The sequence below is a fragment of the Arachis stenosperma genome, chromosome 1, assembly GCF_014773155.1.
Source record: "Arachis stenosperma cultivar V10309 chromosome 1, arast.V10309.gnm1.PFL2, whole genome shotgun sequence".
Taxonomy (NCBI): Eukaryota; Viridiplantae; Streptophyta; class Magnoliopsida; order Fabales; family Fabaceae; genus Arachis; species Arachis stenosperma.
In genome coordinates, this window is record NC_080377.1 from 38,360,595 (window position 1) to 38,374,171 (window position 13,577).

Consider the following 13,577-nt stretch of genomic DNA (forward strand, 5'->3'; position numbering starts at 1 on the left):
ATGCATTAGAACAAATTAACTCTTAATTGTATCTATATCTCTCTTTATTTAGGGTCAGAATAGGAGGTCAATTCATAACCTAGGATTATATATGAAGCAGCAAAATAATAATACCAACAAATTGGAGATGAATTCATAACCCTAACCAACAAGACGGTGAATAAATATATAGAATAGTTAAATGGGACAAAAAGTTATATCAAGTCCCTGTATATATAATGTTGTATAAATAAACATATAGAATAGTTATTGGAGATTAAATTGCAACGTTAAGGGTATTTTAAACAAATTAAACGTTATTGCGGACATAGGTTTACATGAAAGTACCTATGAACACATTGGGGACATATGCTATAAATAACATAAGATAACAGACAAAGAAAAAGAGACATGTTTGTTTCAACATCAACTACCACATATTCTCAGTAAGTCAACATACTTCCTTGAAGTAGATACATAGCAGAGTTGCAGCATCATAGCTTCTCAGTCAACCTGATCATGAACGAATTTACAGTAGAAGAGTCAAGAAGAATCCATGATGACTCAAACAACTCATGGAAGAACTCTGCTCCAATCTCCTCAGCAGCATTCCTAAACGCAATCCCAAATGCATTCCCCTGAGCTCCGGCCAGGCGAGGCTTCCCATAAACGCCTACAATCAACATCCTATTGGGTTCTTGAGACAAGCAAGCACAAAGCAAAGGCTTCATCCGTGCCCCCTTCTCTCTCAAAGCATCCAGAAGGAAATAACAGAACTTAGTCAATGCCTGCGGATAACCAAGCAACTTGGTGTCAACCGAATCCTCAAGCTTCACCCACCGAAACTTCCTCCCACTTCTGATACACCCATTCTTTGTAATCGCAGTGCTACCTTGCCTTAAGATAGCTCTCTGAATCCTAATTGCGTGTTGCATCCCGGCCTTGAGCTTATCAAGATTGCTTAAAGACAATGCATCATAAGCCACCCCGAATTGCTTGGATGCACAAGAACCATCTGATTTCACAAACGATTCAAGTAGGGCAGTCACTCCATACACCACATCCGCGGCAGACACCCTTGAGCTATACCCATGTATCCTCAAGAAACTCCTATAATAGAAATCAGTAAGTCCATATTCTGGCAAAAACCGCTCAAATTCATGTTTCATCTTCTTCTTTACCTCCATACTCATGTACTGGAACTTCTGCTGGCAATCGACAAGTGCAAACCCCATCCTAGCCAGCAGAAGGTTCAGCTTCTTGACCCCATTATCGCTCCAAGTCTTCAACTTGGTTGCAATGTAGGATGAGCACAACATTGAATCAAACAAGCTCCACTCCTTCAACAACATAAGCCTAGGCTCATCCTCACAAGCAATCTTGCAGGAATGTGGTGCCCGAATCTTAGTCCCATCCTTGAGAGTGACTGATGTAACCACATCCAAGTTCCCAGCACATCTTATACGGTCCTCTAGCTCCGCCACACCGTCACGGTATCTCTCATCACTCAACCTCTCATGGACAAACTGGTCAGTAAGAGACACACAAGACAACCACAGCAACTCATTTGTATTCTTACGTAACGAATCAGCCAGTTCATACATCAAACACCCGGAAGGCTTCCCGTGAAAAGTCCCCAACTTATAATACCTCTTAACCTGCTTCTTAAAAAACTGAACCGGATCAGAATCCGAAACCCTTCTCCTCTTTCTCCTAGATCCCTGTTGATCTTCATCATCGTTGCTATTTTCGCTATCTTCCTCATCCGATTCATCCGAATCCTCTTCGGATTCTTCCAATTCATTGCTTTCCCTGCACATGTAGCTCGCATTGGCCAACTCAGCAAGGGTAATATCAAAACTGTAAACAAGATCCGCTATCTTCTCATCCTCATCAGTAAACAAAACAACCACTGATTCATTTTCTTGGCTGATATTGTTGAGATGGATGGGGCGGTGGCTATCTACAACAAAGATGCGGGCGGAGGGCGGCAAATTGAGAGTCTTCTGTAGGTCCCTGTGGCAGCCCCAGTTGATTAAGAGCATTGAGACATAGTCACCGTTTTCAGCGGCGGAGGCAAGGGTGGGGCCGGCGTAGTTGTAGATCTCGTTGAAGGAAGAGACCGGGTAGCAGGAGTATTGGAGGCCATCGGACTCGAGGATGTGGAAGATGATCTTGAGGGCGCAAAGTGAGTCGACATCGGAGGTTGAAGGGAAGATGAGGAGCGGCGTGGAGGACGACTTGGATGCCGATTCCCGCATCTTGTTGTAGAAGGAAACGGCCGTTTGCTCTCTCACCATAATAATAACAATGTTGTAGAAACAAGAGAAGAATAAGAAAGGATTGTAATTGGGTTGACTCAAAATACAAATGACAATGTTGACTGTGGAGTTTTGAGGAGAGCCTGAGCGGGGGACTTTAGAATTTTGGAAGGCAGCTCTTTTGATTTCCGTTTTCTTTTGGCGCGTTCCATGGCGAGCCAAAATTTTTAAACTCATTTTCAGGACGCCGCTACGTATTACGGTATTAGTGTTATTTTTCGCCTTTGGTATTCAGGCGCGACCTATTAAAATTGGGCTTTCAAGTGGCCCAATTAAAACTGCACGAACGGAAGGAGGAAACAAAAAAAAAAAAGGAAAGTCCTTTAGCAGCGCATTATCCGTTTCGTTGTGTTGCTGTAAGCCTGTACCTCGGTTTATGCCTCTCTGCTGAATGCCAACTCTAACACTAACTTTCACTTTCTTTCTACAATGGAACCTTCAGCTTCGTTTCTTGCTCCCTCTTTCACTCCATTCAGGTTCCCTCTCTCTATCTCTTTCAATTCTCTAACTCACCGCTCTTGATTTTACTGTTTATTTAGATATTTAATTCTAATTGCAATAATTTCTAAAAGTCTTCATCTAATTTCCTTTGTTATCTATTATTGTTATTAGGGGTAGCAAAGAGGTTCCACGTATGTTTTCAGTGTGTGAGTTGAAAAGCATAGCATGCTTCCCAATTAGTAATAACAGAAAGGAGAATCACACTTCAAAGCTTTACATTATACCCATCAAGACTGTTGCTCGCTTCTGTGCCTCAAGAGCTTCACTTGAGTCCTTGCAGTTTGGTGAGACTTCCCGACGCACCAATGCTAATGAAAATCAGAGGTAAGAAGTGGTTCAGATTTTCAAGTATTTCTGAATTTTTGTCTAAAATGTTTTAGACCAATTTTATAAATTTCGTCATGGAATGATAAAGCGGTTTTATTCCATCGACATAGCTAGAAGTATTATCTGATTGCCAATGTCACCTGATGGAACAATTAATCAAACAGCTGGTAGGCACAAGCTAATTTATGAGATGAAGTCCTTGATGTATATATATTGATGAGGTGAATGAAGAAAAAAAACCAGAACAATGCACAAATGAAGTATAATAGTTCTATGAGTAAGCTAATTACAAGGAGTAGCTGAAAGTATAAGAGATATATATTGATTGCTGAGGAAACTCAAGTTGCAGGGGAGTTCCATGGGAAGCTTCACTACCTGGACCAAGTGTATGAATTGGAATAAGAATAATGTGAAGAAAAGATAAACAAGAGAAGATAACCAGAGATGAAGAAGATACCAGGAAGAAAGGAAAATACCACTTAATGCCTAATGAATTGAGCTCCTCCCTCAATTGAGTATTTGTTGTTTTCACCCTAATGCTTTTTCTCACCACTTGAGCTTGCGGTTAATGGGCCATCTGTGTTTCTTTCATAACAAACTTTGTATTTGGCACTACCCCATTGTGGAAATGACTTCACTGTCCCTCCTCATTGTTTTTCTTTGTTACACTTGACTGTGCAAGTTGTGTTCCGCAGAATAAACGAATTTGAGAGAGAGTTGAACGAATTGTTTGATGAAGTGAAAAGAATGATTAGGGTGGGAAAAAAGGATGATGCTGTTGACCTACTTAATGCAAATTATGAAGTGGTAAAAGATCGGATGAATGCTGGCGCTAAAGGCATTGAAGAAGCTGCACTTCTGGATGTCATAGCGTTGGGTTATGTGGCTGTTGGAGACCTAAAAACTATTGGTTCTCTGTTGAATGTGGTATGCTTTCCTTTTTATCTGATTTTCCCATTTCTGAGTATTTTATTTTTACTTTTGATTTTGTCAAGTTTATCATGGTTTTAGTCTTGAAGAGTATGTTTTCTTACACGAGGCTTATAATTGGTACCGTTCAAGTTATGAACTATCAATTTGTTTGACATGTTACATGCTGAAGTAGTGTCCTTGTGACTATATCTGTTTGTAATTGTATACTTATAGTTGCCAATAATTATTTGTTCCACATATCTGCTGAAGTCATATTTCACTGGTGAAAGGCATACATTTGCATACTTATTTTAGTTGTAGTTCCCTCTAGAATCTTATAGTGTTTCACTCCCTTTTCTATGTGGTGTCTGTTCTCATATTTTCATAATGCTAGATGAAAGAAGTGATTGACAATTTGAAGGATGACTCACCACATCTAGATTTGATACTAATGCATATGGGAAGTATGTATTCAACTTTGAGCAAGTTTGGAAAATCACTGGACACTTATCAAAGGGCTTTCAACATTATGGAAAGGACTTATGGTGAGTGGATGTTCCAGCTAGGAATGTTAGTTTTGTTTTCTAATTTAGTACAGCCTGTTGAATGGTTGTGTTTACTTTGACCTGCTAATTGTCTATTTGGTTTCACTAAAAACTTGATCTATTTTCTTCAAACTTTTTTATTTGTGCGTGTCCAGTTATAGTTACCTGAAAAAATTTCCATCTAAGATGCAGTTGATGTTCAAAGTTTCAAAATTCTGGTTTTCTCAATTTCATCTCTTCTTTTAGGTAAGGACAGCCCTTTTCTTGTCACACCCTATTTGGCTATGGCAAAGGTTCTTGGTTCAACTGGAAAAGCAACAAAAGCCATAGAGAAATACCAGTGTGCAATAACTATTTTGGAGTCTAAGAGAGGTGCTGAAAGTAAGGATTTGGTTGTACCTTTACTTGGTCTTGGGAATCTTTTACTGAAAGAAAGAAGAGTCAATGATGCAGAAACTCATTTTACTAGGTTGAGCTTGACTTCTTTTTTCTAATTAAAAAAATATGGCCCTTTCTGATTCAATGCATTAATGGCTCTGCTTTCTTGCATATTTACCTGTATTTATGTTGTTTTCTAGGGTTCTAGACATATACACAAAGTCATACGGACAAAATGATGGAAGAATCGGATTGGCCATGACTTCCCTAGCCCAAGTTAAGTGTGCTCAAGGTAACTGTACATTCTCACTTATGCAACTTCATTTTTGTTTACATATTCCTCTTTTCTTTATCTAGTTCTTTCTCTGCTTTATTGTGCTGCTGCTTCTTTTTTTGTCCACATGCATGTGTATTGTTCTTTTTTTATTTGGCGGTGTATCATTTAAGAAAAATGTTGGTTACAAGCTCTTTCATGCATGATTTTTTTTTTTAATAAATAAATGATGTCCAAGTATAGAATTCGCATCATTTTCTGCTTTTTGTTTTTGGCCACAATATTTTGGCACTGATTGATATGAAATATAATTTGCAGGGAAGCCAGATGAAGCAATCCATTTGTATGAACGTGCGCTTCATGTCATGAATGATTCCAATTACTTGTCGCCAGATGACAGCATCATGGAAAAGATGAGGGTAGATCTTGCTGAGTTGCTTCATGCTGTTGGGAGGTAAACTTTTACAACCTTGGTATTTTGAATGGAAGATTTAAGTATTTCTTTTGGCATTCAAATAACAGATTCAGACAACTAAAGTAATATTTATCTCATATTTAAAAAAAGAAAACATTAAGGAAAATCAAATACTAAGAATTGATGGTAACTTGGCACCCACTGTGGTTTCTATTGCTTTACTTTAAGAGCGCAAGAAGGCAGAGAGTTATTAGAGGAATGCTTATTAATCACAGAGAGGCACAAAGGAAAGGATCACCCCAGCTTAGTGACACACATGATAAATCTTGCAACTTCATATTCCCAATCGAAGAATTACGCAGAGGCTGAGCACTTGTTGAGAAGAAGTTTGGAAATAATGATAAAGCAGAAGGGAAGCGATGACCCGTCAGTCAGCTTTCCAATGTTGCAACTTGCAGTTACGCTCTACCATTTGAAACAAGATGAAGAAGCTGAGAAACTGGCACTGGATGCTTTGCGCATCCGTGAGAAGACTTTTGGAGAAGATTCTCTTCCAGTTGGTATGTTCCCCTTTCCTTTCCATAATTCCTGTTACATTTTGCCGCGAGAGTGTAAATCAAAATTCTTATTTTAACATGATATTATGCATGGCAGGGGAGGCTTTGGACTGTTTGGTGTCTATTCAAACCCGAGTTGGTAAAGATGAGAGTGAGTTACTTGTGCTACTTAGGAGGATTCTAGATATACAAGAGAAGGAATTTGGATATGAGAGTGAGGAGGTTTTGGTTACACTAAAAAAGATTGTGTCCTTCTTGGATAAACTAGGGAGAAGTGATGAAATGCTTCCCTTGCAGAGAAGGTTGTCTTTGCTTAGGAAGAAGTATAAGCAGATGATTTATCACTGAACTCAAGGACAGTATGGCCTCCTTTTTGGTGCTGTCTTTGTGAGCTTAAATGGCAATCCAAGCGGGTTTAAAAAATAATAAAAATAGAAATAGAAAGTCTAGACCAATCAGATTGGTTACGATTTAGTGTACTGTTTTTTGTTTAGGAACTGGAAATGAGTAAATGAATAGGAAGAAGAGTGTTGGAATCGATTTATTTAGAATATAAGTATTAAGAGGACCTGTGGCTGACTGGGTGTGGCCCATGTATCTGTATTAATTCATACATGCTTACGTGTTAAGGTGAATAACAAGTCTTAAATAGTGGCTATTTTCTCTGAGCGCGACGCGTAACTAATTAATTCATTTGGATGCTAATTCAAGCTTCGTTTTCTATCTTAACTTGCAAGGGATAAATGAAAACAATGCGTAACTAGCTGAATATGATGTCTAAAATTGACAGCAATCTTTTCAGGAAAAAAAATGTTTAATTTCCATATATCTTCCGTTTAAAATAATTATCACTTTGATTTTGCCAAGATAAAGGACAAGAAACATAAAGAGAAGTGGAAAATGAAATACAATCCACATTACAGAGGTATCACTGGAAAGACAACCTTCTTCGGCATGGCACAATAAATATGGAAGACACGAGAAAATAATTAGATATTTTAGAGAGTAGAGATCAAATAGTCAAAGGAGAAGGAGAACGAGAATCGAATAGAATGCATCTGCTGGGAGCAGCAGTACTAACTAAAGAAATATCTTGGACAAGGACAAATGCCAAAAGATAAATGAGTATGGTCATGCTGTACACAATTATAGCATCTATGTCATTTTTAATATTTCGTATTAATTCCTACTTTTATTACTCTTAAATTTTTAGCGTGTTTCTAAATGGTAACTGTTTAAATGATAATCATGTTTAGATAAATTTTAAAACTAAGATAAAATTTCTTAAAAATATTAGATTCATTCGCATAAAATGAATTATATGGTAGAAAAGTTTTGAAATATATTTGAATATCGGTATTTCAATAATCTTAATAGTTGATTTTAATTAAATTATATATATTTTTATAATTAAAATTAATAATTAAAATTATTAAAATATTAATGTACTTGATATACTTAAAATTCTTTCTATATTTACTTTGTGTCATTAACATGAAAACAAAAATGTGATTCTCAACAAAACAAGTATAGTAAAGGAAATTCTAAATTTGGGAATAGAAAAATTAAATGTAGAAACTACTGCATAAAAGGAAAAAAACAAGAATTTATAGGAACAATACTAAAAAAAAAACCTTGTTTATGTGTAAAAGAATTCTATTTAATATGTGTACACACGAATGTAGGATATGTTTCTTTGTAACTTGTAAGAAGGAAGAACCAACAAGAAACCAAACCAAAATAAAGTTCTCTCTCTCCCTTTGTCGCTCCCAATTATGGTGTTTGATTCATCAAGTGCAACTATTTCACTTCTCAGATCTTAAGCAAAGGCAAGTCTCTCTCTCTCTCTCTCTCTCTCTCTCTCTCTCTGTGTGTGTGTTTATTGCGTGATCCGTTTCCTTTGATTGAACGAATATGCTTGCTTTGCTTCTGCTGTTTCGCTGGAACCTCTCTTCAAAACCCTTTGCGAATTTTTTCAACTTTCCGTATACTATATACTTGTTACCTTCAATTAGGTTCTCGTTCTTTGGGTGAATTTAAAGCTCTATTGCATATCGATAATGGGCATGCTCCTTCTGTTTCAGTAGCCACCAAAAAGTTTCTCTTGTTACTCCTGCATTGCCTATATATTATTTCGTTTTTTCTCCTTACTACATAATGTGATGATAACTTGACTTGATAGCTATTATTTATTGAAACTTAATTATTCTTGTTGAAAAGTAACGACTTCGTTGAATTATCGCTTTGCTGTCATCAGTATCAAACTGGATCATTCTGGTTCTTTTTTCTGTTGACCGTTTCATTCTTTACTTACTGTTTAACTTCATATTTCATTAATAATCTAAAGTTCCTTGTGTTAGTATTGGCTTATAAGTAGTCCAAGAGAGGGTGGGGAGAAAAAAAAGAAAATTGTTGTTACTATTTCATTAAGATTTGAGTTTGAAATCTGCATTATAATCCATCTAATGTGTTTGAGTTTGTCTTACTAATAACAGATGCTGGATCCATCAAATGTTGCTCCATAAAATTGGCCCTTAATCAGAGAAAAGAGGTAATGGCATCATCACAAGAGAGGGGTGCTTATAGAGCTAATTGTTTTGCTCAAGATTTTAGGAAGCCTAATTCTTCTGATCAACCATCATCATTTTCGAAAGATTTAGAATCTGATTGGCCGCATAGTAGTTCTGTTGATGATCATGATTTGAATTCTGATAGATCAACAACAGGAAAGAGATGGTGGCTGAATGTGAAAACCAACATGGGGGGAAGAGCAAGTTATACATCTCAGCCTCACTCTTCTTGGCGGTCTGAGCAGTGTGCCGTGTATGGTTTTGTTGATGATGATATCAAACTTGGGGGAGATCAATCTGATTTTGATGCTCTTTCATATGCCGAAAGCGCCAATGTAGCCGTAGATCACCCATGGTATGCCTCTCCAACATGCGTGAAAACCAGCAGCAATACCAAGATGTCGAAAACCGAGGCTTCACTGCATAATGATTTTCATTTAACAGCTAAGAAGAAAGAACAGAAAGAATTCTGTTTCTCTGATGGTCATTTTATGGACTGTGATATTGCTGATTTTTTGTCCTATGAACAATGTAAAACGTCAGCTTCTGATCTGGAGTCACATTTGATGGGAGCAGAGAAAACCGGGCCTTGGTGGCGCACTGCTGGAAAAGACGAGTTGGCTTCCTTGGTTGCTCAAAGGTCAATTGACCATATAGAGAATTGTGATCTCCCTCAGCCACAAACTAAACATATTAAGCAGAAGCCCAGTGTTGACCTTGACAAAACTCCACTATCATCTATAGACTGGAGAGCCAAGACTGGTTCTCCCAATATCAATAGTTGTACATCTGGAACTCCCACCTCTGGCTATTCTTATCAGGATTCAAACATGAATTTCTGGTATCTGGGATACTTTAAAGTTTTTGCATTTTAACTCTGTGTTGTCTTTGTTTTCATGTTTAAAGTATCGACCTACCAAGTCGATTGTTAAATTTGGCTTTCAATTTCTTGGTTCTACTAGTTCGGACAGTCTTTTGGCAGTGACTACATGTTCTATAAGCTCATGTGCAGGATCAACGAATTTGATTTCAAATGTTAATTGCTAAAAAGTTCAATTTTATTGTGCTAATTGCTAAGATCAGTTTATCTAAACAATGTTTCATAAATTCAGTTCGAGCCAGAGCAAGGATTCTAGTTCGAGCAGCGAGGATCGGCAAACAAATTCTGAGAACAGTAGCGTGTCTGACTTGTTGGAAGCATTGTGCCACTCCCAAAAAAGAGCAAGGGAGGCCGAAAAAGCAGCGCAACAAGCATACAGTGAGAAGGAGCACCTTCTGAGCCTCTTTTTCAGACAGGCCTCGCAACTCTTTGCTTACAAGCAATGGTTTCACATCCTGCAGCTGGAGAATCTGTGCCTTCAACTCCAAAACATAAACCAGCCTTTGTTGAATCTGATTCCAGCATCATTACCTTCGATGTCAATGAAGGAAATGCAGCTGAAGAAGAAGAGTCATCGCAGAAATGGTAACAAAAAATGTGGGATTGGAAAATGTGTTGTTGCTTTTGCTGTGGGTTTAGGCCTTTCTGGTGCTGGTTTGATTCTTGGTTGGACTTGGACCATGGGATGGATGTTTCCTTCATTATAAACTGATTCATTCACCAACACCACTCTGATCGTATGTTTATGCTGATAGCATTCATCACAAGTGTATATATATAAATATGATCTTAAGGTCTTTTCCCCTCCTACTTTTCCAACATCTGAAGTCGTATATATTAATCAAGGAAGAAACTGTGTACAAAGAAGTTGACTATTAGATATGTGTAATAGTATGTTCCTGAATTATCAAATAAAATTAGTCATATGATATATGTCACGAGTAATTCATTTTTCTATTGTATATGTTACAAGTGTGTTTTGGTAGAGATCTGATTTGTTATTTAGTGAAGTTTACCATCAAGGTCATACTGCTCCCAGTCTTATTTTTAGAGATAAAAGTAAGGATTTGGATTTTCTAAAGTTTGAATTTCACTTTAAAGAATAAAATGTGATCTCTCATCATTGATTTTATAGGTGGGACCAAAAATAAATATGAAAGAGAAATTATTTAAGGATAAAAAATTACACTTTACTCTCTAAAGTGAAATTCAAATTTTAAAGGATCTAAATCTTAAAAATAACATCAACAATTATTAATAGATCTCACATTTAAAAACAAAAAAACGATAAATCTTTTTGTTATCTTTCTATTTTGATAGGGACATTATAATATAAAAAATTCAATATGCATAAATTAGATATCGGGTTAGAGTGATAGAATATTCCAGCTCTAAAAATACAAAAAGAATAATAATAGTATAACACACACATACACAAACAAGAAGAAGTATTCTCTTTTCTTTTTTTTTGGGACTTGAGAAGACGTATTCTCTCTGGGCTCCACTTTTCTTCGATTAGTGGGATTTATTTGGTCCAATTGGTTTGGCGAGGCCCATACCCAAGAAAGCCCAATATCTGTTGCTGTGATATCCCTCCCTCCGCTGTTGGCATCATCAGAACAGAAATGGCTGCCACAGCAACAGCAGAAGCCGGATCCCAATGGCCATTCAGCTGGTCTCTCTCTCTCTCTGAAAAATTTAGTATTTTCTTAATCTTCTATTTGCATTGTTTTATATGCTATCCATGAATTTAATCACTCCCAACTTTTGATTTTTGTGGTCTTAGATTGCATTCTTGTTTGGTCTCTGAGCTCTTAATTGTGAATTATATCTGTGTGCAAGTGGATACCGTGTTATTTGAATACGAACTTCATCAACTTCTGATGAACACTTTGATAAGCTAATGTACCAAATTTGTCTCTTAGTAACAGTTCATGACCATTACAGTGACCTAGAAGTGGATTTTGGACATGAACAACATGCTGATATCGTATGCGCAGCCTTAGCTGTTGATAAGGAGGTCATTGTTTCTTCAAGCTATGAAATTTCCATTCTTTTACCGAAAAATTTCTCATTGAGTTTCTAATTCGATTTGATATCTGCTGCAGTTGCAACCAGACAAGGTGAAACGACTCATGACAGTGTCTCATGGAAAGCTTTCAGCGTGAGTCTCTTCTGTAGCCTCTATGCTATTCTTATTCTATCAATGCTTCTATAATCTGCATGAATTGTGCATCCTTTCCTGTTCAACTGAAACAATTCTTGTTCAGCTACTGTTCTAAGAGTAAGTTATGTTCTGGATGAGTTGTTATTTGATTAGTTAGACAGATTTGTCATTAGCTAATAGTTTGTTACTACTTAAGCCACATCTTTAAGTTGTACGAAATCTCAATTTCTCAACGGTTTCATTTCTGACCTACCTGCCATGTGATCCAACACGAACACAATGTTTCAAACAAACACGAGTGGAACATATTTTTGTAATCAATCATCATCAGTTATGCTAAAATTTGTTGGATTTTCTCTTTTAAGAATTTTTTTACTGTAACTAGTTAGTTCAGCTTAAAAGGGTTCTTCATAATATCTAATTGTATTCTTTTCCCTGTGTTCCGTTCAGGCATTTTGAGGCAACAGAAGCAAGATTTCTTCGAGCATCTTTTAGTGCTTTTATAGATGTCCTTACACTGGCCACAAAAACAATTGAAGAATTTGGTCAAGAAATGGAGTTGTGACATTCACTTATTCTTATAGAATGTATTGCTACTCCAACCATTATATATAATCCTATTAGGCTTTCTCATAGTATATTTATATTTGTATTTGCATTTTTCACTTCCATCCAACTTGTTAAAGGGGAAGGTTGCTTATTGGCCCTGCGAAGCACGAAGTTGTCGTGCATGCATGACGGACAAATTTTAGATATGATACTCATTTGGTTCGTCTTTTGTGTCTAACTTTATTTTAATACAAAATATAAAATACCTTTTTAAATATATTTGGACACACATTTAAATACTATCACGCCTTAATAGTGTCCAATTTTATTTTTTATTCTTAATGTATATTCTAGAAATAAGATTAGAAATAGTATATATTATTTATTAATATAAAAATTTATTTTAAATATTTCATACTGTGACATATTCCGTGTTGGTGTTCATGCTTCATAGCTTATTGTTTTAAATGGCATTTAGGAAGAAAATGAAAGTAGCCTTTTAGATAGTTGGCATGAAATTATGAGAATTTGATGTTTTAAGTTTTATTTATGTTTATTTGAGTTGTTAGTGTTAACTTTTTGTATTGGTTAGTTGTAGTTATTTATTAATTATTGTAATTTATGATGTTTTATTTTTATGCATAAAATATTTATATTAGTTATGGAGTAGATTTTTCTTTTCTTGGTTTGGGATGGAGGAATATATGATTTTAAGTCATTAATATTCAATTTTAATTGATAATTTAGAGTTCTTTTTTTTTTACATGGGTAATTTAGAATTGTTAGCTGATCTTGTTTTTACTAATATTAAGATTTTACTAAATTCAATTAGTAAGTTGGTTGAGACTTGTGAATTAAAGCCAATTATGTCTTTAACTTTTCTCAATATGTACAGGTTGATGAAGTGGAATTAATTTTTAATAATTATCATGTTTGTGACTAGTGATAAGGATAGGAATCTTTTGACTCAACCTTAATCAAGACCTTTTAGCATTTGAATTTTCTCTTTTATTAGTTCATTGTCTAAATAATTTTTAGTTTAATTTAGTTGCTTTCTAGTATAGTTATCATTTTAATTGTTGTTCTTTTATCACATACTTGATTAGTTAGCCCTTGTTCTTTGATTGTATTTTCTTGCAATTTAGTTATTAATTGCTTTTTTAAATTCTAGTCAATTTATTTTTTCGTAATCACGCTCAACC

General features: G+C 35.9%; 4 protein-coding genes across 5 annotated transcripts; 3 read left to right on the plus strand and 1 right to left on the minus strand.

The window, feature by feature from the left end:
- Nucleotides 1–256: 256 nt before the first annotated feature.
- On the minus strand, nt 257–2,289 carry LOC130943834 (uncharacterized). Its single transcript, XM_057871876.1, has one exon. The coding sequence runs from the start codon at nt 2,277–2,279 to the stop codon at nt 474–476; it is 1,806 nt and encodes a 601-aa protein (XP_057727859.1). The 5' UTR covers nt 2,280–2,289; the 3' UTR covers nt 257–473.
- A 385-nt stretch (nt 2,290–2,674) lies between these two features.
- Nucleotides 2,675–7,219, plus strand: LOC130941697 (uncharacterized). 2 transcript variants are annotated; one of them, XM_057870649.1, is made up of 9 exons: nt 2,675–2,776; nt 2,913–3,125; nt 3,824–4,055; nt 4,435–4,585; nt 4,832–5,054; nt 5,164–5,255; nt 5,556–5,691; nt 5,881–6,212; nt 6,307–7,219. In XM_057870649.1, exons 1-9 carry the CDS (start codon nt 2,730–2,732, stop codon nt 6,555–6,557), a joined length of 1,677 nt encoding a protein of 558 aa, XP_057726632.1. In that variant the 5' UTR covers nt 2,675–2,729; the 3' UTR covers nt 6,558–7,219. The 2 variants fall into 2 exon arrangements, with proteins under 2 accessions (XP_057726632.1, XP_057727014.1); XM_057871031.1 differs by lacking the exon at nt 2,675–2,776 and having other exon boundaries at nt 3,293–4,055.
- Nucleotides 7,220–7,843: 624 nt separating this feature from the next.
- On the plus strand, nt 7,844–10,597 carry LOC130941596 (uncharacterized). The gene is made up of 3 exons (XM_057870159.1): nt 7,844–8,038; nt 8,705–9,620; nt 9,892–10,597. The coding sequence occupies exons 2-3, from the start codon at nt 8,764–8,766 to the stop codon at nt 10,364–10,366; spliced, it is 1,332 nt and encodes a 443-aa protein (XP_057726142.1). The 5' UTR covers nt 7,844–8,038; nt 8,705–8,763; the 3' UTR covers nt 10,367–10,597.
- A 649-nt stretch (nt 10,598–11,246) lies between these two features.
- LOC130944286 (uncharacterized) lies at nt 11,247–12,599 on the plus strand. The gene is made up of 4 exons (XM_057872553.1): nt 11,247–11,334; nt 11,607–11,679; nt 11,768–11,823; nt 12,277–12,599. The coding sequence occupies exons 1-4, from the start codon at nt 11,285–11,287 to the stop codon at nt 12,389–12,391; spliced, it is 294 nt and encodes a 97-aa protein (XP_057728536.1). The 5' UTR covers nt 11,247–11,284; the 3' UTR covers nt 12,392–12,599.
- The last annotated feature ends 978 nt before the right edge of the window (nt 12,600–13,577 follow it).

Coding starts and splice junctions, on each gene's coding strand:
- LOC130943834 (XM_057871876.1), bottom strand. CDS start 2,279: ATGGTGAGAGAGCAAACGGCCGTTTCCTTCTACAACAAGATGCGGGAA.
- LOC130941697 (XM_057870649.1), top strand. CDS start 2,730: ATGGAACCTTCAGCTTCGTTTCTTGCTCCCTCTTTCACTCCATTCAG. Junction 3,126..3,823: donor AATGCTAATGAAAATCAGAG/GTAAGAAGTGGT, acceptor TGTGTTCCGCAG/AATAAACGAATTTGAGAGAG. Junction 6,213..6,306: donor AGAAGATTCTCTTCCAGTTG/GTATGTTCCCCT, acceptor TATGCATGGCAG/GGGAGGCTTTGGACTGTTTG.
- LOC130941596 (XM_057870159.1), top strand. CDS start 8,764: ATGGCATCATCACAAGAGAGGGGTGCTTATAGAGCTAATTGTTTTGCT. Junction 9,621..9,891: donor GATTCAAACATGAATTTCTG/GTATCTGGGATA, acceptor TCATAAATTCAG/TTCGAGCCAGAGCAAGGATT.
- LOC130944286 (XM_057872553.1), top strand. CDS start 11,285: ATGGCTGCCACAGCAACAGCAGAAGCCGGATCCCAATGGCCATTCAGC. Junction 11,680..11,767: donor CCTTAGCTGTTGATAAGGAG/GTCATTGTTTCT, acceptor TATCTGCTGCAG/TTGCAACCAGACAAGGTGAA. Junction 11,824..12,276: donor TCTCATGGAAAGCTTTCAGC/GTGAGTCTCTTC, acceptor TGTTCCGTTCAG/GCATTTTGAGGCAACAGAAG.